This window comes from Harmonia axyridis, chromosome 3 (genome assembly GCF_914767665.1).
Source record: "Harmonia axyridis chromosome 3, icHarAxyr1.1, whole genome shotgun sequence".
In the NCBI taxonomy this organism is placed as follows: Eukaryota; Metazoa; Arthropoda; class Insecta; order Coleoptera; family Coccinellidae; genus Harmonia; species Harmonia axyridis.
In genome coordinates, this window is record NC_059503.1 from 35,464,561 (window position 1) to 35,491,261 (window position 26,701).

Sequence of the window (26,701 nt, forward strand, 5' to 3'; positions counted from 1 at the left end):
AATTCAAGCTGACACCGAAATTTATAAACTAAATTTTATTCAAAAAGTGATACGTTAAGAACATAGAGTATGAATATAGATAGAGGAAGTATACGCTGCTTTTACATGTCCCCAACATGGTTAGATTACGCTGTCGGATTGTGATATATTTTCAAATTCACAATTTTACTATATTATTGTGAATGTATATTATATTGAATGAAATAAATTTATTCGAGTGATTCCCGATTAAATATGCAAATTTGAATATTTGGATTCCGATATTTTTCCTTATTGTCGAATTTATAATGAGCAGAATATTTATTATTTTCCATACCTACCTGCGGAAATCCAAAGTTTGGCAACTTTTTCTCTCCTAGTGTCATCCGTTGTTTCACGTCGTTTGGCGCGCTTTAAGTTTGTTTTCTAAATTTCTGATATATTTAGGTATTTATTTCAGTATATTTTGAGTTAATATGAAACGTTGATTCACTATGGGACATAAGAACTGCGTTCTTTGTGGAGAAACTCGCGAATTGAATGAAATATCTGATCACTGATATATTTTCATTTCTACTCGCTTCATGTCAAATTTGATAGTTCATGTTGGGGACAAAATGGCTTACTGAAAATGATACATGCTTCCTCTATCTATGTTTATTACTCTGAGGTTAAGATCTGTTGGTTCTTGGGAAATTATTATGTTTATTTCACCAGATTCTAGTATTCTAGAGCGATTACCTTATGTTGAACGCAACTCAATATTTATTCATCTCTTTTTGAAAAATCTTTAGACTATATCAAACCGACTGACCTTAAGGCAATCGGTACTATTTTTCATTTAATGCTTATTGGTTGTCTTCAATGAATTTTTCTACACAAATGAATGAGCGATTTTTTTGTCGACATATTCCAAGAAAAATTCAACAATAAAACTGCAATTACTTCCCTCAATTTCCCTCAGAAATATTATTCAATATATCAATGGATTAGTATTTTTTTGTCAATATTTCCCAAGATAAATAAAACTGTAATAACTTCCATCAATTTCCTTCAAAATTTTACCCTTATATTGCAAGGGTATACAACCCGGCATATTATGAAGCTCGTACTTTTCCCTATGCATTTACGAAATAACCATCAAATTGCTCTACATTCATCTATGAGTCAGTTGTCATTGAGACTCATTGTTTGAATATTGGATGCATTTACATCTGCACTCTATTTATAGAAAGAAAACAGGGAGTCAAGAACGTTCATATACAAGAAACGTTTTATTTGTATTGGCGAAATTGCTATTTGGCCAGTTCTGTTTGAGGGAGAAAAATCTTCTCGTTCAGTTCGATCAAATGTTTCGAATGTGAAGTAAGGTTTTCTGAGATATAACATTTGTCGTCGAAATTAACACATTTATATTCATTTCGGAGAATTCATCAGAGGCGGTTTTCGTTGGCTGTCAATCAATCTCACTTCCGCATCCGAATGCAGCCAAATTCAGATCATAGAAACAATACATCGGCGACATCGAAGAGTCCCGCGTGACTGACCATTGTCGCGAAAACGACGTTGGCGTTGGCTCGAGATTTCGTTCGTCCTTTTTTTCAGCCGCCGCCTCGGGCCACTCGATTTTTAAGCCCGTGGATAAGAGCCGGACCGGTTTTTTACCGCGTTTTGCTTAGGTGGCGTTGACTTTTCAGATACGCGACCGTAGATCGTCGTAGTAGGCCGCTCGGGCACAGACACGAGATTTTAAGTTGTGCGGGTCAGTTTCACGTTTTTATTTATTATTTTTTTATCGCGGGATATACTAGCGTGGGCAAAAAAGTCGCGATGAGTTTAACCGCGGGTTCCTTGACATTTCGAGGCGACAAGCGCAACGTCTCCTCGCATAGCCTGCTCGAAAAAAATGTAGATACCAATTTCGAACCGTGATATTGGGATTTATCAAAGAATAATAGAGATAGCGGGGTCATTGCACGGTTATGACTTATTGAATTGCAAGTCAGAGGCGGCTACGATGAAATTATAAGGGATGGGGGCTCATCAGTAACACGAAATTTAATTAAAAAGCAGAAAGGTTTAAAGCATTTCCTATTTCTTTTCCGGATATAATTTACATAATCTTATGCTTATTTGATGAGATTCTTGAGCCCGTTACACATTAGGCAATTTTTAATTTTTACGTTGGCGATACAAAAGTAAGGAGTCTTTCATACCGCGTAGTGAGAAAGGGTCCTATTTCTCTCTTTGCACCTCTGTCGGAATTCTACCGACGCGACATTTTAACAGAGGCGACAAAAATCGTGGTGTGTAGTGGCGATGATAGGGGGAGTTAGGGCAGGCCCGGGCCCCCCTTAAATTCTGTTGCCCCCACCCCCCTTAAACTTGTCATACTAAGGCTAAAATAATTACAAGATTAGCTGTATTGTAATTTCGATTTACTTTGGCCAACCCTCCCAAAAAAAAACCTGCCCCCCCCTTGGTCAGCACTGTTTTTGAAAAGCTGGTGTCGCCACTGGTGCTGTGTTACGGGCATTAGAATATTGAATGAAATCTTTTATGGCGCGAGAATTTCAAAGCTACTGTTAAATGACAAAGATGAACCCAACAAGGGGAATATGGAGTATCTTATGTACATAACGATCTTGTGGTTTGACCAACATTAACCATTGAGCAATAATTACAATTCAATTTGAGGACACTAGATTTATCATCTTTATATATTCTCCTTGTTGTTGTGTTGAATTATTTATAGTTCTGAAATATACTTCACAATTATCCCTTTTCTTAAGATCTCCAACAATTATTGAATATTTTATTGACTTGAATTAATGTATTCTTGCGTAGTCGCGTCTTTTGAAGAAGAATAGTAGTACAGTCAATATGTGTTTTTCTCAGGAAAGTTTTGGAGAAGTTTAAATTTCTTAGATTTTATATGTTTTTTTTTGGTGCTGAATCCTAATATGAGGTTTGCCACCAACATTTCGTGACGGAACATTGAAAAAAAAATTTCGATTAAATCAAAACTACCCCAAAACTTCCCCGTGGGGGCTCTTGTGACCACAAATTGATTGGACTATAGATTCCTTATCATGAATTATTGCAACTACTAAAATCTAATTATAATTGTTGTAGTATAAGTATGAGAATCTTTTTATATTGAATGAAATGCATCATCAAAACGAAACTGAGATCAGAAAAGTAAAGGTAATAATTCAGAGCAATTTCTGTTAGCCAATTTTAGTAAACGATAAAAGTAAAATGCAGCAATGTTCCCAGTTTCTCAATTCGATGCAAACTTGTCAGCATGCGATATAATAAAATTGTAACGTTACCAAACTAATAATTTGAAAAATTTTGGGCCGAAACGACCCTCAAACACGCCAATCCCCCATTTTTATCTCCAACGCTGATCGGCTTTGTGTATCGCTTACGATATTGAAATTTTCCGGTCGTTCTCCAATCGGGTATATTGTTTTCTGGGGCTCGAATTTTCGCGAGTTTTCCGATACGAAAATTCCACCCCATGCTTGTCACACGATCGAGATACACGTTATTCATTCTTGAAAACGGGAGGCATGGAAAATTCATTAGTTTTTCCGGGTTTATATATGGAAATTTTCGGCTCGGCTCTTTCATTGGACACGGTCATGAAACTAATTAATTTTTTTTCTTATTGTGCTTTCCGGTTTGAATTTACCATGTTAAGATGCTTGAACAGTTTAAAAATGGTTCCAGAACTAGACTCTGAAGAGCGAAGAAAAATGAGGAGAATCAAAAGAGGTTCAAGAATACGAAAGTTGTTTTAGCCTCCTATTTTTGAAGTGGAAAAGTTTTTTTTTAAAGACTATTCGAATGATATTTTGTGGAATTCTAGAGGAAGTTATTGAGCATTTATTAACGTGTAATTAAGAATTGGCGAGCATACGGGTGAATGATCATTTTTTTTAAGGAAAAATGGTACGCCACTGAGTTATTTCAAGTTGCAAATCATTTTTGGATTCCTTGTTCAATTTGTGACAAAAAAATCTTTAATACCTTTTTTGTATACGGCTGCGTTTTTACGCAAAAAAATATATTTAGTTTGAAATATTTCAGTGGCGTACCATTTTTTTCTTCAGAAAAATTGAGGGCAACAAATAGTCATTTTTTTCAGAGAAACCCCTTGTATCTCGTTATACGAAGCATTTGTGAACAAAAGTTGTTTATAGCGAACTGTCATTATTATTCATAAAGAATCACCTCTTGTAAGTTGGTAATAACTAAATAGGTATCCATTAAATTAAAAATTCGAAACATAATGAGACATTCGTGAAATTATCGTCTACCAGTCCTCATTGAGAATAGAAGGGAAAGCTGTTTTGAAAGACGCCGCGACGAATTGACTGTAATTCTCACCGAGTTTTCCATCCGAAAATGCTAGGTACATTTCCACCGAATTTTTCAGCGGCCAACCCGGCTTTTCCAACTCTTAAGTACCACAGAAATACCCCGATAATCGAGTTATCCCCTAAGTGCTCCTTTCTTTCATTCCTTGAGCTGTTCTGCGACCGGTTTATTCAACTTCTGCACATCTTCCATTCTTTCTATAGAATTTGTTTCAATTTGTTCACATTCAAAAATTCATAATCAGGTCCACCTTCATCTGTACGAACTTAACGAGTGTTTTTGAATTCTTAATGGGTTTTTCTGAAGTATCGACCCTTGTTCATCGACGTTCTTTCTTCGTAATTATGGGGGGGGGACGAATTGGGAGGGTGTTTGGCTGGGGAACATTCTTCAGATTACCCATTTCGATTGACCCAATGATTAAGATTCCATCGGAATGTCGAAAGTTTCGGCTTTATTATTTTATTTGTAAATGTCCCTGTCGAAGTATTTCGACATAATCATTTCAATCTTCAATGACGATTTTAATTTTTTTACTTAGATCTGAGCAATTTACGTCAAGTAAAAGAAGCTCAGTCGTGCTACAGGAAAACATGTAAAGATAACGTACGACTTATTTCGCTATAGGAGGGTTTTGATAAATTTTCCATAATTTTAGAGAGTCTTTAAATTATAGCTTATAACGAAGACGTAAAAACTGCATTGAAATTGATGGTCAGCACTTCAAACTAATATTAATGCACACGTTGATCTGAAGTTTTGAATATTTTAATTATTAGAAGTAGAATATATACCGTATCCTTTATTTTTCTTGAAAATGTGTCTGATGGTAAATTCATGATCCTTTGAACTCAGTCTTATACAATCGGATCAAGGAGGCGGTAAATTGACATAACTGATAAATCTACAGGACCAAGAGGTTGTTCATTGGACCGTATAGTGAGATTTATAAAGCATAGTAGATCATCGAGCTACAAACTCTTCTTCTTATTTCCTGGAATAAATCATATCGAATAGAGAGAACTATAATAATGTGATCTTTTGATATTTTTGCAATGGAATATTTTTCTTTCTTTCATAAGGATTATTATTTTCGATTGTTCGAAATGTGGGATATGGAAGTAGTTGGTACACTAAAACGGTATTTCACTTGAAACTGATTTATTACCTCTCAATAAAATTCTTCTAGATATTTGGAGAGGATGAAATCATAAGTTGACCTACAAACCACTGAAGAAGTGAATAGTGAAATGTAGAAAAGCATGTCATTTATAATTTATTTTTTTTATAGGACCCTTTGCTACAAGCCAGTTTACCGACACTGGAGTAATAGGCATTCATTTTCGTCAAAATGTACGTGGGTTGAATGAAATACCTAACCCCACATTCGTGCTAACGTGAATATTACCCAAATTACAATAATTTGTTGTTTGCGAAAAGCAATGCAAAAAGCCGAATAAATACTCTCGACTTTTCGCCTAATTCCTCTTATGTTGCATCAGCATATGCAATAGTTCAAATATAATACCAGAAAATTTCAGAGCAATTTGGCTGATTCACTTGGGTACATATAAAGCTATTAACAACTGTTCAACATCTGACACATGTCGCCCGAGAGTAAAGAGAACAAACGAAAATTCCCAGTTCACAAATTCAATTTTCCAACAAATTGACCGATTATTGCTCTCATTTCCTGGTCCCACACCCGAAAGAGCAAATAAATCCAGACTTATACTCACCTCACATTCGATAAAATCATAAAAGCAAATCTTGTTCAGCGTTTTACCCTTGACTGTTCCCCCTCTTCAAAAAAACATCTGAAATCCAGGGTTTCATTTGTTTGCAAGGCCGCCTTCGACTTACTCGCTCGAACATTGCGCTGTACCACAGAAAAAGCAACTTGCAACTAACAAGTGCATTGAATTTGACCAACATGATATTCTGTGTTGTTTACGGGACAATTCGCGCATTTCTCTGTGATTGAGATCGAAATCGTCTCGTTTTTTACAACTATTGTGGGTGACGGTCCAGTGTGTCATGACTTGCAACCATCGAAAACTTACCGGGGCATTGATTCATGACTTTTTTCCTTTTGAATAAGTTCGATCTTTTTTTGGAGTTTATATGAATGTGACATTTTTCGAAGGATTTCCCATGGTGCTTCGATAGAAGCCTCATCAATATGATGGAAAATGACCCTACAGTACGTACAAATGCTATTTTCTTTTTGGAACAACCCCATAGCTGGTGGTGTCGAGGTCATAACCTAATTTTTTGTCTCTGCTATCATGACTCGCCTCTTTATCATTAAATACTATCGTGCTACTGAGATTTCAGGGATTCAACAATCTACTTCAATTGTTTATATTTCGATTATTTCTTTTATGACGATAAACGACATTAATACTAATTAAATCTCGATATACACAATTCATATCCATAATTTGCGAATTACGCACAATTTTCAATAGTATCGAATATTTGTCTGAATTTAAAAGTGAATTGATTTCAAAGAAATTCACTGAATACTTGAGTTGAATTCAAGATTGACTATTCGAAATCATCAAAATTAACGATGATAAATTTAATGTTGGCATTTCCTACGCACTTTCTTTGCGAAAGGTTGCAGTGATGGCGTCATAACATCTGCATATTTCAGCGATTAGGTTCCTGTATTTCTATTTAAAATTACACTGGAGACTGCACCATTGCAAAATAACCTAATTTTTGAGAAAGAGTGAAAATATTATTTTCAAGGTGATTCATCACACAAAAATTATTTCAGTCTTATTATTATACTCATCAATATACAAAATTCTAATGAAAGGTTTTCAATCTATTCTTATGAATATTTCCTTTTTTTATTGTTTTATTATTATGAATTTCAAGACCTTTTTTCTCCTATGAAATAACCTAAACTGCAAAATTGATCTATATTTTTTTTGGTTCTTCAATTTTGTCCATATAAACACTCAGAATACTAACATATTCCTTGACGATCAAATTGGTACCATGTTGATGGGTAGTTTCGTTTGGAAGAAGATTTTTTGACCTTCTTCTCCACGAAATGTTCTCAGTTCATGCTTCGAATGTGTAGAATCAAACAAACATGTTCTAATTGATTGAATTGAATGTTCTACTGAATATGAAGTTTGCTATATCCCATCAATTCTTCAAATTGACTGACACAATCCATGAATTTTATATACTCCAAATCAATGGATCCAACTAGAAAAAAAAAATTAATTATTTATTCACATTCAATTATAAAATTGGCAACAAGTACCTACTATTACATGGTACCAATTACCTATAATGAGTAACAAAAACGAAGTAGATTTTCATCGATAGAGACAAATAATACCATATTATTCTTATTATTTCATTCGATTATAACGCCATTCGAAAATTGAAATTTGGGTGATAAAATTGAATCGTCTGATTTAATTGAGATGTATTTTGGTGAAATAGCAAGAAACTAAAATAATTAGAGGATAAATTTTGTCTTTAATACCTTCTTGTAAGAAAATTCAATTTTAGGTGTAGCTATATTGGAACTCTAATAAAAGTATCTCCATTTGATAATGAATAACGTTACTCCACACAAAAGACATTCAGAGAGAATTTAGGAGTTACTTAACTGTGTACAATAACTGAAATTTCATTTCTGGGATAGATAGATAGTAGTAAAACTTGGAACACCCAGTGTATCTTCAGTATCCTCTGCTAACGTCATATTTCGCCTCCCATAGTTCATTACCTCAGAATCTATAGCACTTTTCCATTAAAATGATTATAACTAAGCATCCTTCGTGAAACCTTCCTCCAAAACCAATTTGCTTACGACGAAGAATGCGGTAAAAGCCAAGAATATGGTAGTTTATAGTGGTCAGGTCAAGTCTGTTATAAACCAAGTACTGGCTAGTTATTTTTGCGGCCAGCATATTAAAAAGGAAGAAAAAGATCGCGGCAATAACTCGCCTACTTGGTCTCACATCATATAACGGCTACAGAAATATACTTTATGGCGTACTGCGTTTAGGACTATATTTGATAGAGCTTAATGAATAGAGGTCTGCCGTGGAATGTGCCTCTATGCCTTCGTACAACCAGGATTTTTCTTCTTCTTGATTAAAAGTGGTAATTATATTTGATTAGCTATCTCTCTGACGGTACTTCGCAAGATGGATGAGGATATTGATGAAAAACTGGAAATATTATGGTGATCTCAGAAGATTCCGTGTGATTAACAGGGTCTAGAGGCCGACATAGAAATCATTGCTCAACCGATCTCTGTGTAATATCATTCTAAATAAGTACATTAATTTTGAAAAAGATCGTCACCTGCAACAAGAAAAAAAAAAATTTGACAAAGTTTCCGGAGAAAAATCTTACCAATCATTGAAGTTTAAACGAATACGACGACACTCAATCGATTAAGTGCAATATAGCAATAACATTAACCGTTTGATCTTTTCATAACCGATCATAAAATTGCGTGGTATCATAACAATGGTTTTCAATGATAATCGAGAAAATAGGTACACACTTCGGTGTTACTGACCTAGCAGAAGCAAGTGAGATGGTCCCGTCCTTCTGAAGTGTTTATACGTGTTCTGATAATACATTCAGATCTAAAACTTTTCTTAACCTATACAGGGTGTTTCCTAAACATGCGGCAAAAATTCAGGGGGTTGTTCCTTGGACTATTTTAAGCATGTTTTGTCCTTGGATGATTTTTGAAAAACCTCTTTGTTTCGAAGATACAGGGCGAACAACATTTTTCATATTTTTAAAATTAATAATAGTTTAAATAAAAATGCGTACCGCACTGTGTTTACTAAGAAGGTACAATTCATTTTTAAATTTGTTTAACAACATTCCAATTACTAAAAACGGCCAGTTTTTTGACTAAAAATTGATAAGTGCAGATGGTAAAGGAATACAGATTAAACACGGTTTTCATTTGAATTCGTTTTGTGATGTATTAGCAATTTTTAGTCAAAAAACTGGCCGTTTTTAGTAATTGGAATGTTGTTAAACAAATTTAAAAATAAATTGTACCTACTTAGTAAACACAGTGCGGTACGCATTTTTATTTAAACTATTATTAATTTTAAAAATATGAAAAATGTTGTTCGCCCTGTATCTTCGAAACAAATAGGTTTTTCAAAAATCATCAAAGGACAAAATATTCTTAGAATAGTCCAAGGAACAACCCCCTGAATTTTTGCCGCATGTTTAGGAAACACCCTGTATATTAGAGATGCCGAATCGTCATGAAATTTTTAAAGGAGCTGAATGATGGTTTATATCTAGCGCTGTTACTTGGAACACTGTTCGAATATTCAGCGCCATAACCTCCTTGCCCATTCAGGAACTACCCTTCATTATAATCTCGAATCAATCTTCCTGCCGTCGCGAAAAAAACCCGGCAAAAAGATAACCGAACGCATCGGACGTCTCTTAATGTCACAAATGATGTCCTTTGCGTCACAAACCTGTCAGGAATCGAAGGAGCACGAAATCTACGACGTGCCCGTCAGCGTATAGATCGTTATTTCTATAACTTGTACGACACCTTTTTATGACAACGTTCCATATAGGTTAGGTCCGAGAACGTGTTTCATTTGTTTCGTCAACGGCGTCTAGATGGCTTCGCAATTATCTTCATTATAGGAGAATTCGAAAAACGGCATCCTTTAGCTGTGTCACTTGGATTTGTGGTATTTTTATTAGGCGCTCCATCATTATATCATTCTGGGAAATGCGAATGCCGGTTTTTCCGATTCGCTTTTTCCTTTGGAAGCCTGGAATTGGTATCTATAGAAAATTTGTTCTATTTAGTTAATGGAGTTAACAAAATGAATATTTCTGTTAGTATTGTGTGGAGGAGGATTCAAACAGTATTTATTTTATTCTTGCGTTCTTTTCCGCTTCAAATATTATTGAATTCTTACTGTCTTCATTTCCTATCTCTCATTCCCTCATTGATTTCGTTATTATTGTTAGCCAGCGTATTTTCAATGAATCTGCGCGATATATAATTCGGACAGAATTGCATTTCCTGGAAGTAGAAGAAATGAACCTCAGTAGACTATGCAAATTGTTTGTTTCACGAGGAACATTTCAAGTTTTACATTACAGTTCATAATTCTTCTCTCCTTGAGATCTTAATTATAATTATATTATATGTATATCAATCAATATTCTGATCTGATCTTATCGCTTGTCAATGCTGTACTGAGTTGTAGGAGTTGGCCAGAAGTGCTGAGATCAAATTCTCTAGTTTACAAATATTTTATTCCAGAAACAGTTTTCTTAAGATGATTTAAGATATCCATACTATGGGGTATTGAAAGAACATTGTCGAAAATTTGCAATGTTTCTTATTTCATCTCAGTCATATTCGATCTGAATAATCCTTCAGACTCAATGCAATCTTAAATCCTATAGTTTCATAATGTTGATTGAAAATTAAATAATAAAAATTAAATACACTCCAGAAATTCCAGAATTGTATTTGTATTTATAAATTCACGCTTTCAATTCACAAATCACCGAACTGAATTTTCAACATCGAATGGACCAAGGAGGACAAAAAATGGACAACGTTTTTGTGCAAGCGTATATGCATCAAGTTGGATAGGTCAAGGAACTGGTATCACTGCAGCATTTTTATCGGTTATAAGCGTTTCAATAACATTGTGTGTGGTTGTAAAAATGCACATACGTTCAAGGACTTAACCACATCATTGAGGAAGTTTATAATACCTTCAGTTTATACGAGGGTCCTTCCAAAAATTTCACACTTTTTCGAGATACGAATCAAATGCTCTATCATCGTGAGTTCATATGGGTGTTATATCATGTTTAAGTTTCATTAATTTTGGAAATTAAATATAAGCAAGGCTACGAATTTTTTGAGTAAAGTATTTGTGTTGTCGAAGGCATTCAAGTGTGACCAACAAGAGAGACTGATGTTTCAAAATTCCCATAATATCGGAAATAATGAATGAATCGAAAATCAATTTTTCAGGATAAAATGGGACTTTCATAGCCTAAGGACATACGCTTTGATGCAATGTTTCGATATTTATTATTTAGTAACAGCCGTTGTTATTTTGTTGGAACAGACCTTTTTCCCACGCATTTTTGTGTTGATCTGTCACGTTATTTATGTATTTGAAAGGTTGAAACGTCAAAATAATTGGAAATTACTCCGGATTTCGAAGTGAAATATTAATGAATATCCTCGATAAATATGGGATCATTTTAATGTTTCGATGGAAGGAGAAAAAATTATTCTGACAAAGTGGATTTTTGTGTTACTCTTGTTTCGATTAACTTTTTTAATAAATCACTAACCTTCGTGGATATTTCGGTGCCGTGACCCTCGATAAAGAATTGGACTCTCATTTCACATGTAAACATGAAAAATGCATATACCGTAATTTTGAAGCATTTTATTTTGGTTTATAATGAAAACAAGCTGATGGTTTGAAACATTTTCAGAGAGAATTTCTCAATTATTTTCGTTCGAGTTGTTTATCTGTTGTTTTTTGAGTTTTATAAATAAATTATCACAGGATAATACTCTGTAGTATCTATTGTTTAAACCAACCTCAATGAAATCAACTCTTAGACTTGTCGAGTCGTTTCTAGTGACTGAAATGGAAATGATAACAGAAATTTATATTTTCTTAAACGATACCAAAGGCATATTATTAGAAATAATAAACCTGAACAAGTTCTAAGTAGGTACTAGAAATGCATAGACCATCTTCCACTGGGTGTTCCGTTAATAGCTGACGAATCACTAAATCTTGCCCAACACCAAGAGAAATCATTACTGCTAGGATATTGTTTTCTCTCCTCCATTCTGCTATAGAGATTGTTTAGAAGGCGATATTATAGTTATTTGTGAGAAATGCGCTCAATTAGAGGCATAAAAGGGTCATAAAGTCTCGGTAGGTGCTCCGTCTAGGGATTTTTTAGTTTTGTAGATGCCATGAATCATAAAGCTGACTGCGTTCGATCATAGAGGTGAAATATATCATATCCATCGAACATTTCTTGCTTCCGTGAGTTCGAAATATTCTAGAATTAGTTCGATTCTCCCTTGAGCCATTGCCAGAGCTTCCGCTGAAATTAGATCTATTATGTTGGTATTGAAAGATTTTTCGTAATGTTCAATTTCAAGTTAAATCTCACTATCAACAGTATATAGGTGATTCTGAAGGCTGTCAATGCTGGAGTTTTTGAGAAGGGTCTATACAGATTCATGGGTCAGTTCAAATATTAGTAGGTATGCTTTATTATACCGATCGCCCATCGATTTATATCAGGCTTTCACTGTTAATTATTTCAAAATATTCATCATTCAGAAAATTCCTTATTCATTAAAAAATTAGAATGATTTTAAACAATAGCTATGCATGATATACCTACCTTTTCGAACAAACATTTATTTTTTTCATGAATTTTCACAAAAAAATATTATACAAAAAGCTTTGTCAAAGGCTGAAAAACGGTTCTTATAAAATTAAGAACAAAGACGTAAAAACGTATTTTGAAATCTTTCATGAGATAGAAAAGGACGGTAAAGCAGAGGAACGTTTGATAATATGCTTCAATCATCCTGAGAAGTGGTGGAATCTGAAAAACGCTGCGTTTTTACCTAACGTTTCGCCGACCACAGAACCTACTACAGTAGGCATCTTCAGTGTTTTCTCGACCGTAGTTTGTAACTTTTGATACTCCAAGAATAACCATTTGGAGAAATCTAATATCTCTGTTATCTGAAAAATCTTAAACATTTATATTTATCTAAAATCTCAATTTTTTTTATAATGGTTAAATATTTTCAACTAAATGCATATATTTCAAGTTTTCACCGGTTGATATAAAGAATTTTACTGTCATTTCCGTCTGCTGAGATTTAATTCCACTAGTTCGTGTTATGAGCAAGAATCAAAACGCGTACTAACATAGTAATTAACTGAAATCCTATAGCTTCATCTAAGATTTACCGTTACATGGGAACGAACTCCAGTGCAATTTTTTAAAAAAGCTCGTGCATACATCTTGCCTTTACGGAATAAAACGTATTGCTTCCGGTCAAACGGACTAACTACAAATAAATTGTGGACAAATTCATCGATAATGATTCTTTCTCGACCTCTTTCTCGGGTTCCCACACTAGATGTCGATAAAAATGGAGAACGGGCTTTATAAAGCTGTTGAAAATATACGCTAGATGATTTTCACGTATCGGAATTAGCATGAAAATAAGCTCCTCTTGATATAGGTTTGTTCAGTTGGAAACTGGATGACGTTCGACAAGTTCTGTGCGCTTAATGAGCACAGAACGACATCTTATGTTTCTGTGCGGCTAATTGACATTTGTCATGTCTGTGACTTACAATATGACGGATCGAGATCGAGATGTTTCCCACGCAGGAGATCTATACCGGAATACCGAGCCGCATTGGTCATTCTCACCGAAATATGCGCCTCACTCTTCTTTATCTAACAATCTCGCAAGAGTCATACGCCTCCGGTGTAAAATAGTGCGATGAACATAACCTCCAATCCATTATCATGTAAATTGAATGTCCACGTATAGGAGAATAAATTTGAAGAAGTATCCAAGAAGACTTATGAAGAGAAAGTTCAGAAACCAGACTGATGGGGTTGCAGGGCCGTAACTGTGGTATTTTTCTCCTTTGGGCTCTTTGGGGTTCTGCAAGGGGAGGTTTTGGGACTAGATAGTTTCTCGTAGTCAGTTTTTTAGATATTCTTAAGCGAATATTTTCCAATTTCTTACTGCTATGTTGTTTTTTCAAGAATATTGAATATTAGTTGGAATTTTACGTATTCAACGAAGGCAATAAAAAATTCATCTGGATTTTCAGATACTGAGTAGTTCGTGAAATTAACGTTTCGGTCATTATTGGTTAATGCATTGAGAAATCAAAAACTACTTATACCACTTGTTAACTCGTCATGACTTTTCTCAAGCAAAGCCGCAAAGAAGATCCTTCAAGTTCAGGTAATTCAGAATCCACAAGGCCTGAAGCTTCTAAAAAGTTACTAAACTCAATATAAACTCTATTAGGGTGACTTTATTTTCTTGACTGTGGTAATACATCAGGACGAAGATTATTTGAAGCCATCCAAGAAGTATACAGGGAGCTATAAAAGAATAGGCGAAGAGATTATCATTTTGTCATTTTCGTTCAAATTACTCAGAGAAAGAGAAACTAAAAGTTCATAGGAATCTTGTATTAAGTTCAGCAAGAAAATTGTGTATTTGAGTCTTTGCGGTTCTCTTAGTTTTGACAATAAACATTTCCTGTCCCAAATTCAACGACCAAAATCATGGATAAAAATTGTTCAATGACTTTAGGTCAAAACTTCCAACGGATAGCCCAGGTACGCAAGTGAATATCATAATCATAATCGTTCCTCTGGAGAGATCCGACCCTGATCCTAACTTCTAATATATCAAGTTAACCATGAATCTTATAATGGATATACGCCCTCTACATGCCAACAAAACAACTATGCATTTTTAACTTGTTCTTATTTTTATTTCTTTTGAGAGGCGAGCTGCCTTTTTCAAAGTGTATTCACCCAATGATGCCCAGCTAATCTATGGGTAAAAGTCTGAAGGCGATCGTCGCCGATCGCTCAGCTGGTCCGCTGCGATAACATAACCTATCTCAACTGTGAAAATGTTGTTGCAGATTTAAAAATAGCCTTTAATCTCTTATATGTGGACTGTGGCGGCAGTAAAAACGTTGGCTGTTCGAGGGGTACTTAAAATGTCGTTGTTTCTCCATAAAATTCCGGAACGGAGAATTTTCCTCATTTATCGTAATGTAAAATTAGAAATAAACGTGCCAAATGAATTTGGAATAATAATAAATTGGAATTGGTTGTCTCTAGCGAAATTTTTATATTGGTTCTATTCTCAAATCACGCTGGAGTAACATATTTTTGGGTTTATTTCAGAGGACTCATAGCATTTCTTGATTGATTATGGTATGATCTTTGGTTGGTTGCAGAAATTCTAGTGGAAATTTTATTTTCATCATTAAGCTCTTTGGTTGAATTTTCAAATTTTGTTTGTCCATCATAATTTTCCATCCTCAGTTGGAAGAACTGAAGTAACACTTGGTCGGAGATCTATATTAAATATTTTCAATATGGTGGTTAAATTGGACGTCTTCGTCATAATGTGTTATTTTCATGTCCATTGAAATATTTGAGAAGCTGAAACAAACTTCTGTCGAATTTACCAAAACTTTTATATTCATTGATTACGTGTTCAATATAATTGTGAAATGTTGATCACATACATATATGTTGATAGAGGTTAACTGAATTCGTTTCTTCAGATCTTCAATAAATTTCAAAACAGGCTAGAAATTTGCATAATTTCATATCGATACGAAAACATGAAGAAATAAGTGGTCGGATCCACTAATAAATCCTAATAACAATGCCCTATTTTTCATCTCACATTAATATAACCCTAGATATATGCATTTCGTTTAAAAAAAAACACTAATTTATCTCAAACGATAAGCATGCTTCCGGAAAAAATGAAAATATGAACACTAGAACAAATCATGAAGAATCAATGGACAGAGGAGAGTCCATTATAACTTCTCTCACAAATATAGATTCATAATGCATGCACCGAGAAAAATTGACGAATGAACGCATTCCAAACATTGCACTTCAATTGAAATTGAAATGCCGTACACTCGAGTATAATAGTATCGAGTTAGTAGTCGTGGAATTGTAAACATTGTGGAACTTTTACCTCGTCATGATAAGTCTGTAGGTGTCTGAGTACTTGAAAAAACCAGACGCTTAAAAATAAACCCATGGAACGCTTGACCAAAGGCAATAAACCCAAGATGGCCTTGTATCATTCGCGCACTTTTACGCTTACTCCAACGACATTTCAAGGAAAATGATGTTAATAATCCGAAACTTCATAGAGTTAACCCGACAAAAATATTAGTGAAAATTGATTTGAAGGAAACAATCAAATAGATATGGAGTAATATTAAAATCATAACTTTCAACATTTTTGAAGAATCGTGAAAAATGTTATTACCACTAGAATGAAAAATTAAAATTTACACATTTCATAACTTATTTATCCTCTACAGGCATTTCAATTATATTGCAATCGAAGGACAGACCTAAAAAAACACATCGATATTTCGATGACTCAATCTACAACCACGTATACCATTGAGAGGCGTTTTTTTTCAAGCTGCATTTCCTTATTCCTTCGATTTATCCAACGCTGGATTTCATTGGAATCGAATCAGGATGTCGGCAAGTTGACGGCAATGAAAAATATGAGAATTATGGATATTAAATCAAGAAGACAGCATTGAACTCGTTACCGGTTGAATATTTCAGAAATTTATTGGAAATTATATTTCAACAAGGTCATTTCGTTTTTAAATGAAAACATAAGGGTATGAGCAGTTATTAATATAGATGTTTTTATATAAAATCTAAAATAAGCTAAATTTGTTACATAACACTTTGTTCGTCTTGCTTCACAAATAAGGGAAACCAAAGTACATCATTCTGAGAAGGGTCATACACAGTATTTGAACTTCGTGTTTTGGATACCAAAACGAGTAATTTTTCAAGATCCCTGAAGAAACATGAAAACTATTACCTTGATAAAATAAAAATGGGAAGAGAAGTCAAAAATAATGATTTCGAAACTAAACTCCAAAAAATATTCTGTGAAATCCTTTATCGTATATGGTTTAATTCATCAATCTCAAAATTAATTTTTCTATGTTGGAAAGATTGATGTCAAATCAGTATATTGAATAGTTATATACAAATATTTTCTCTAATATTGTGGCGAATCGGTTGATTCTGCCTACCTTTTAGAACAAAATATTGCGGGAATATTTCAGTTGCACAGAGATTTTAAGGTTATATTGCAGTATAATATTTGTTATTATTGGATTCTATTATCTGTAAAATTTTTAATACAGAAAACAGTTCTGCCAACCAAAATTTTTCAATGCAAAAATCAATAAACTGTATTTATGGAAATATTCCATTGAATTCAATTAAAATTCGGTGAATAAGAGAAAATTATGTACAACACTCGTTCAAAAACTAGCCACGAAGTGGAGAGTTTTAGAATTTTGAACTCGTGGCAGAATATCAATGCCTTCTGCAATATTATTTTTATGAATTATTAGTATATATTATAAATAATTATTTTGTGTTTCTTCTATGTGAAATTGTCAAGAAATGATTCGAAAATGTCTTGTGTTGTTTCAGTTCATTGATCATAAGAATATTAGGGATGTTTTTTCAAAATGAAATCTTCAAAACATATAGTGTGACGATGGCCTTTCTAAGGCTTATTATTGCTCTCAAGGATTATTTTTTTAAGAAGAATTTTGTATTTATATCGCTACATCTACTCGATGTGTAGAAAGTCAATATCAGTAATCAATACAAAATGTCTGTAATTCGACATGCCAAAACATGATAACGCAGTTTCAAATAGATAACAAATATGCGGTTATTTCAGAAGGATCGTTTTATTGGATGAACATGTACTTTAATTCATCATAAAAACAAGTTAAACGCATTACATCAAGCGGAAAGTACACACATTCCACAATACACATTGTAATCTAAATGAGTGTCCCTAATTACTCGAATTGTATTGACATCTGTCGGACACCGAAGTGAGCACGATCGAAAAACGTCGAAAATGGAGACATAAAACTCGTAAATAAACTAAAGGCCGCAAGAAATTAGAACCGAACAAATTGAATGGCTTTAATTTCTCGTGTAGAATAGAAATGGACGTATTAAAACTTGTCCATGATGTATTTCAGCCGGTTCTTCCGTCTCTCTTCGGATCGTAAATGTTGCGCGAGGTGGAACAGAGAGGTCACTGATTGACGACGCGATTCGATGTCCGACGGTGCTCTTCATGACCGTCTTTGGTCGCGGCATAAATTTCGAGAAAACAGAAAAAAGGTCGAAAGTATTTTAACGAGTATTAGGTGATTATTACGACCGATTTCAGTGTACGAGATGGCAATTGTTTTGTAATAGGCCAGTTTTTGAGGCTTTTGTCGATGGAGATTCATAATTGGGGTATTCATTTTCTTCTACGTTTTTATATACAACTTAGTATTATATTTAGTTTGAAGTTGAAGTAGACAGGAATTGTCGAAATAACAAATCTTTCAGAATATCTATAAAACATATTTTTCTATATTAATAGGCAAGGTTTGCAACTTCGCGGTTCAAAGTTTTCATTTAATTTTGAAGAAACAACCTATCCATTTGAAAGGGTTTTTCAATGAGAAACATGGCATTCAATACAATTCTACCGATAACATTGATTACTAAGTGTGCCACTTGCTTCTTCGAAAACGTTTTAGACCTTTAATGATAAACGGAAAAGCAATAGCCTTTGCATCATAGCATCCAGAATGGTAGTTTGAGTAAGAGTTAAGGATTATACTAATGAGTATCGAATATTGAGAACAACCAATTGTCAAGCGGTAGATACACTTTCTATTTGGATGAGTATGCTTTTGTTTTCAACCTTCAGCTTACCCAAAAAAGTTCTTGGATATTCCTCTCATTCCCTTCAAATGAAACAGTAACAACTGTGAAGCTTTTGAAGATTCCAACAATTATCCGTAGGACCTTGAACATTAGATCTTCTTCATAAAGATTTTTCACTTCTGTTGGTACGCCATAAGGTACTGAATGATCACTGTTAGTAGCCTGCATGGCGATACAAGTGCATGCTGTTATCTGTTCAATTTCCATTCGACCAACTGAACACCAGGCTAAACATTAGAAATTCTCTATCGTCGTCAAGTTTTGAAATCTAAGGAAAAATCTGTATCAATAAACATTTAGATCATCCTGAAACGTCATGTTGACGACACAGCCAACGATTCATAGGACTTCGACAACCGAATTTTCAGTAGACTTTGCGTCATGAGATGAAATCGGTTGATGGCCACGTTTCTACTACCCGGATGTTTACTGATTGTCCTCCAGTAAGAAGTTACGTCACAGAGATATTATAAACACAACAGATCTACCCGTCTGCGATCTCTTGCACGTCATAAGTCATGACTGCGGCGTGCTCACTTGAATTATAATAATTGCATTTGTGATTTTTGCCTAGAACACTTGTTATCTGACCTAATTACAATCGCTCAGTCAACCAGTAGATCCGAACGACTGAAATACTCACAGAATTCGCTGTTTCGAGTGCACGCCTTCCACTGGCCGATTGTAATGCAGCTAAGACCAATTTTCATATCGGAATCAAGAAGTTATTGAAAATAAGCTCTAAATTGGCGCAAATATCTCGAATGAAACAAAAGTTGATTTATATTCGTTCAGATTCGTAATAATAATTATAAATATAGAACAAATTTAAATTATTTACTAGTAGTTTGTCAACTTTAGACCCCTTTTTCCTATAATTCCTTTCTAATCTCGACAACGAGTCGATTTTGGTCGTTCAGTTCAATTTTGTGTTTCGACGTGTACATAGAAAACGATACGAGGGTGAACGTGTCTATGGCTTTCTCGTTCCGTCTCCCTCCCAGCTTCGAAGTGCATAATCTGATTTTAATGAAAAAGTATTCAGTTGTGGAAGGAATACAATCAAAAATTGATTTGTTATAACGAGTGTTGAGGAAGAAAAACTCAAATTGCCATACTGAATGGAGTAGCAAAATGTTCAACAATGACCACAGTGGAAACCCACTTCCTAGACTGTCTCCTCAAGGTGCAAGAATGAACACGAGTCAAAGTGCTATAGTTAACCCTCCTCAGAATACTCTAGTGCATTCTAACCTAACTTGGAATGAATCATCACATCCTACACCTTCCATGTCTATGTACACCAGCAGTGCGATGACGATGACATTTCCAACCTTTGATACAGGTCCTAGCACGTCTTCAGGTGTTTACCACCATCAGAGTATGTTTCAGTTTCCACCCTACCACGTCCCGTTCGACTACCAACAGGTAAAAAGACTGTGTAATATTTTATGCTCCGATGAAATAATCGAAGCACGATATAAAAAGCTTTCCACAGAATTTAATCTTCTTCTTCTTCGTGATATTCGAAAAACGTTTGAAGTATGGATTTTCCGAAAAACAGGTAGTTCAGATCACGATAATCCCGAAACGACTTCGCAATAAATTATTAATGAAATTTAAAGGGATGATTTATCACTTCCATCGTCATAATTTACCCCGTCTTTTTTCGTGCTTACGTTTTCTTTCGATAGCGCACAGAAAGAGAATTAAAAGTATGAGTTATGGGACAACCCTTCCTTACTTCTGTATACCGTGAGGTTTCTCTCCATCCCCTGAGATAAAAAAGACATTATACTTCTGACTTCAGTGGCGCCAAGGGTTGATGTTGGGTTTAACATCGTGAATATTCGTGGTTTGTATACTATTGTATGATTTCTGTTCAGTTCTTCACAAATAGGTATTTACCATGAAGAAAAGAAGAGAGATATCTTGATATCATATTTCTCAAGTTATTTTCGACGAAATATTCCTGATATGAAGAATTCTGCTGCTGAAATATCAAAACAGTGTATAAAAAATAAACAAATCAATCGAAGATTGATGCCAATTCTTCAAATCAAAACTTCAATATCAGGAATATTTCGCCGAAAATAACTTGAGGAATATGATATCAAGATATCTCTCTTCTTTTCGGAAGTTAATGCATCTAGATTGTTGTCATCACGAAAATTGAAAAAAAAAAGGGTAGAGCACTTTCATTTTGGAAAAAAGCTCTTTACTGCTCCTTGTATCATGTTGATAGAACTCAAAAAAAGAATATCAAATTAGTAAGCAATATGAAATGGAATTGAGATGATTTGAACCCTAAAGATTGAGTTGAACATAAATTAAAATGTAAGCAGTATAAGATTGCACAGAAATACAATCAACAAGAAAAATCTTTATAAAACACATTATGCTTCTTTCAATCCAAATACTCAGTAGATGTACAGCTGAAAAAGATCACAGAATAAACACCGAATGTTTCTTCTACGAAATTCCCCATCTCCTGCGTCCTACGCCACTGGCTGTCTTGCACTGAATGAAAAAAGCAATTTCAAAACTGCGCTCGACAATATATCACGGCACGAAATTCAGATGTCCGACCGCAATTTTAAGCTACTTTAATTTTCGTTTTTTGCCATTAATGATAATGGCCATATTTCTCGCTCTGTGGTTCGCTACTTCTCCGTGTTCTTGCAGTTGGAGGATCGAATGAGCGCACAAGGAAGTTTGGACAGTTTGGAGTATTGGATAACGGGCATAACTCATCATTGTATCCTAAAACTTGATCATCTTGAAAAATTGCCGCTCAACACGGTAGCAGCACCAATAACGAGTCAGTAATTGGTTTGGGAGGGGGAGTTTTCTATGAAATGAAGGAGGGCGTTGTTAGGTTCTGTTGCTGCAACAAATTTCTATGAAAGGAAAACCATGTTGATGTCGCACATGAATATGTATCACTTCACATTTGGTTATTTGAATGATTAAAGGCCTATAGACCTATGGTCTCCTTTCTGATATTTGTATTAATAACACAGGACAACGAAAAGAAAAAATCGGGATGGAAATTATTTTGTGTAGTCTTAGGTAAACTCCCTTCTTAGCCACCTAAATCGCTTCCCAGAAAGCTTTTGATTTTAGTGAAAAACACAGAAAAAGATTTCATCAGGACATTAAAAATATGAAAGATGAAAAACTATGGGGTATCTGCATGATGGCAGTACATATACATAGTTATTTCTAACATGAAATATACACAAGTTGAAAATGAAAAAACTCTAAATGTAACATATCTCAAAAAAAAAAAATCTGACAGACAAAATTTGAGAACTATTTTGGATTCTGCACCCAAAAATTAACAGTCGAAATATCTGTTTCTCAATCAGATGAAAAAAATATTTCTCCAAAGAAGTATTTGATATGAACCAAGACACAGTGGGGTTAACGTTCTTTGCCTTTTTTCCTTCACGTCTTCGATTATGCTTTTCGATTAACTTTTAAGTGAAGGTATACTCTCTCAACTTTTACAGGAAGTAAAGTAATTGGCTGTATCTGAGAACGTGTGTAGGTGTACACGTTGATCAATATGCGTTTTCTCTTTAATTGTTCGCTTGCTAGGCAACGTATAAAAAAGTTTTACAGCAGATGTTGTACGGTATTGTCGAGATGACACAGGGCAGTACCGGCTACGTACTCTAGAGTCACTCCTTCATGATCTCAGGTCAGAAATGGTTCGGCTTTATCTACACTTGTCTTCTTCACTATGCTATAAAAGTTGGAGGAAACAACCAAAATAAAATAATATAATCGGAATTAGTTTATATTTTATAATTTCCTATGAGTTCATATTGGGACCTTTGGCAGATAATTATGCAATTCTTAGAACTGGAAGTCAAAACAATCATTCTTTATCTATACTGTTAGTTGCTACTTATTTCCTTATCTCTTTTTTCAGTTTTTCATGCAATATTTCGTTATTCATTATTTCTCATCAATTATACTCCTAACAATATAAGATTCCATAAATCATCGCTATCTCAGAAAAATTACTGGAGTGGATGTTGTTTTTGTTGATCAACTACCGAAACGTGATATTTTTCCCAACTAGCTGAATCTAACTGAGTATTTTTTATTGGATTATATTGAGTTGCCTTGAAATTTTCATTTTGTGGAAATCTGAATTCTAAATATGAATTTTAGGGATGACGATCAAACTAGGTATTTTGTCCTCGGTCCGGCCCTTATCGCCGATATCCAGAATACCGTGGCTTTTTTACCAAATCGACCATTAACTTCTTGTACCGTAATTTGAATTGAAATGGTGGTAAACTTTGTAGGGGTCCGTAAATGTTTACTTTGAATTTATTGCCCCTTTTTTCTTTCGTCGATAATTTGGCGTTGTATTGACCATAAAATTCTGAAGCAATTTGTGGCGTGCCACTTCTGATGGCGGTTTGTTTTCGATGATTGATGTCCGTGTGTAGAAGGCATGGTCGCGTAAGAATTGAAAAAATTCTTTGAAGCTCGATTCATATTATCATACACGGATCGTTTTCGTCACCAAGCTGTCGTACTATTGATTGATGAAGATGAGACGAAACGAAAATCAGTAAGAATATTTGGTGCATACCTACTCCATATTTATAAAGGGAAAATATGGAGGAAAATATTGGACTTTGAGCAAAAAATTTATGACGATGCAAAATATCAGTTATTTTAGAATCAATAGAATCAAGTTTGAATATATTCTTAAGAAAATTACGCCAATGATCAAAACACTTCATTTCGGTATATATTCAATATTTTAGCATTCAATGTACAGAACAGCTTTAAAACATTTTTTAAATAGCCCCTGATAGACTTGAAAAGGTATAAATTGGAATCTCAAATGAGAAAAATCCGATTAGGGGTTTCTTAAATGAGGCTGTTCGAAATTTTATTCTCTTGATAAATTGGAATGAAATTTTGCTTTCGTATGTAAAATATCAATTTCAAGGTTCATGGGCAATTTCGCGTTGTTCGCTTTATCATAACTACAGAAAATTCAAGCAGAATATTGAAAAAAAGTCTTACACTCCAAAATGCTACCTAGTTAGTAGCGAATAATAACAATTTCAAGCTTTATGCTTGAACACAACTTTTGAAATATCTGAAAGTTTTTTTGGAAAAATATCGGATATATTCATATTATGGACAGTGATAGCGACTCAGAAGTTCTAACTCCTCCAGAAATAAGGAAGGTGGCAAAAAATATCGATTGTCAGAAAATGTCGAATGTTTCATTCGCATTGAAAATGATCTCTTTACTGCCTAGGCAGGAAAGTAGTTAATTTGCTACCTAGGCGGAAAAAGTAATACTTTGATGATTGATTTGTGTCTGCAAAATCATATTTTGTTGTTAATCGGAGAAAATATAATGTATAATACTCGTACAGAAAGCTCATCATAACTTAGTTCATTCAAAAACTTGAATTTTGAACGCAAAACCTTCTTCACGTGTATAATAAGTAACCATTCTTTTAATATTTCTTTTTATCACTACTTGTAAATATTGCGCGGAAGTATATAAAGTTAATGCTTTCCATATAAGGCTTTTTTAAAACTTTTCAAATTGAAAAACTACTTAGGCAATAGTTTAGAGATAAAAATTTCATTGGGAAAGAGTCCCCATTTCCAAAGTAAACGTTTTCCGAAACGTGAAAATGCAAATCAAAAGATGAGAAGTTCTTCGACGAGCGACTTTACCCGGATTTGTCTTTGAGGGTCGCGGAAATAAAATATCGCGGAATTAAACTCGACAGTCGGCGAAATACCCCTCGATTTCTTTCGCAACTTTTTAACCCATCCTCGACTCTCTTGCCGGGCTATTAACTCGGTTTTTAATCAGGAATTCTGAAAGTCCGATCTCATCGTCGGCTTACCTGCCCGTTCTTAATTCGTCATTATTAAAATAATACTCGAGTTTTAATATTTCATTTCAGTTATTCCTGGTTTTTTGGATTGCCGGGTTGGAAGTCTCCGAGATTTAATAACGTTTGAAAATCGGGGAGACGTTCGTTTTGCCCCTTTTCGGACAATTAGATCAGGCCGCTCTTGACGGATTCGAATCTTTGAGAGGCACCCGGCGAAAGCAGTTCCAATTCCACTTTTTAGACTATTCTCACTGATAATAAACGTTCGGAATAGAAAAAAATTGACCTGTCCCTGGATTAGAACGAATTTCAAAGTACAGGGTAGGCAAATTTCGATGTTTTAGCACTACAACTTTTAAACAAGGGTAGTATTCATTTTTGGCCACCTTCTTTTGTTTCCGAGTTATAAGCGAAAATTGGAAAAATGACGATATTGAAAAACATTTATATCTCCGCTAATACTGATGATAGAGCTCTGAAATTAAAACATTATAGAGGCAATTTTTTACGTAGAATCCAGTGGCGTGCTCGTATTTTCAAAAGGGTTTTTAATTACGAAGCTATAACCCAAAGTTATGTTTTTTTCAGATGGGAACACTAGATTTTTCTGCCATTTTCTGAAAGCTTAATTTTTCCGGATTTCAATAATATATAACATCGTATGAGTCGTATTAAAATAAATAACAGAAAATGGTCAAAAACCTTTTTTACTTAAGAGTCTCAATATTTCTATGGTTTCAACTGTTGATGAGCACAGAAAAATTGAGATTTCTATAACAAGAGCAGTGTCCTTTCGTCAATCTGATTATTTCTATGCTTTTCACTTGACGAAGATAAATCAAAGGCTGCAATTGGTGTATGAATAATCGTGTTTTCCTGACTTCACGTCAGTGCTTATGTCATTTTTTTCGATATGGCTTTGACGACGCTTTCAACACGTATAAATTCTTTTTTCTATAGCTAATGTTGAAATGTTCTTAAAGCAACGCTTTTGAGTAAATAAATTATCACTTTAACTGCAAGGGTTGATAAAATGTTTGAATTTAATTTTAATTTTTAATTAACGGAGCAACACAGTTGTGATTTCTGTGGCACCTGAATTTGAAGTCTTACTTTAAAAAAAATTTTGTATTGCACACGACCATAATATCGCATTATCTTCTAGTAATAAGCGTCTCGACGCTAAGAGATCCTCTCAAAGATGACGTACAAATTTAACGTCTTCTACAATAAATACTTATTATACCTTATAGGTTAATCATTTTGTTTCATAAATTTCATGAATGATACGCCGACACCCTCGTAATATTTTTTATTGAAGAAAACGAAAGTGAAAAATGAAAATTGCCATTCCCCTCAATGTGGTATTTTCTAGAACAGATATCATCACCAATAAACGAACAAGACAGAATCTCCACAAATCCTAGAACATGGAATTGTACAACATAATAATCGTACTAAGGAAAGAGATGTCTATGTTGAATAATATATGCTTTCACGATAACAACGCAATGTATAATTATATCCGAGATTTGCAAGATATACCTGCACCGGTGCCTACTAATAGACTGGTTAAAATAGCTTATAACAGGTCAATATGACGAATAAAATAGGTGTATAAAATTGCGTAATAGAAAGTGCAGATCACGAACATTGTCTTATCAGTAAGTTCAGCTATTCTACTAGGTAAATGTGAGAGCGAGTTGGCCGTTTAAGGTAATTTTTGAACGACTGACGAATGGAAAGGTTTTTTAGGACAAACTTGCACATAGCATTTT

General features: G+C 34.3%; 1 protein-coding gene across 16 annotated transcripts in view; it reads left to right on the forward strand.

Moving 5' to 3' along the window:
• LOC123674906 (zinc finger transcription factor lin-29-like) overlaps positions 1–26,701 on the forward strand; it is a 145,610-nt gene that overhangs the window by 74,865 nt on the left and 44,044 nt on the right. The window contains exon 1 of one of the 16 annotated variants that reach the window (XM_045610063.1): positions 19,915–20,454. The exons of the other annotated variants lie outside the window; for them this stretch is intronic. Within the exon in view, the coding sequence (XP_045466019.1) occupies positions 20,161–20,454 (294 nt within the window). The 5' untranslated portion in view covers positions 19,915–20,160. Of the gene's footprint in view, positions 1–19,914; positions 20,455–26,701 lie in introns of those variants that run through there. 16 annotated transcript variants of the gene reach the window in all.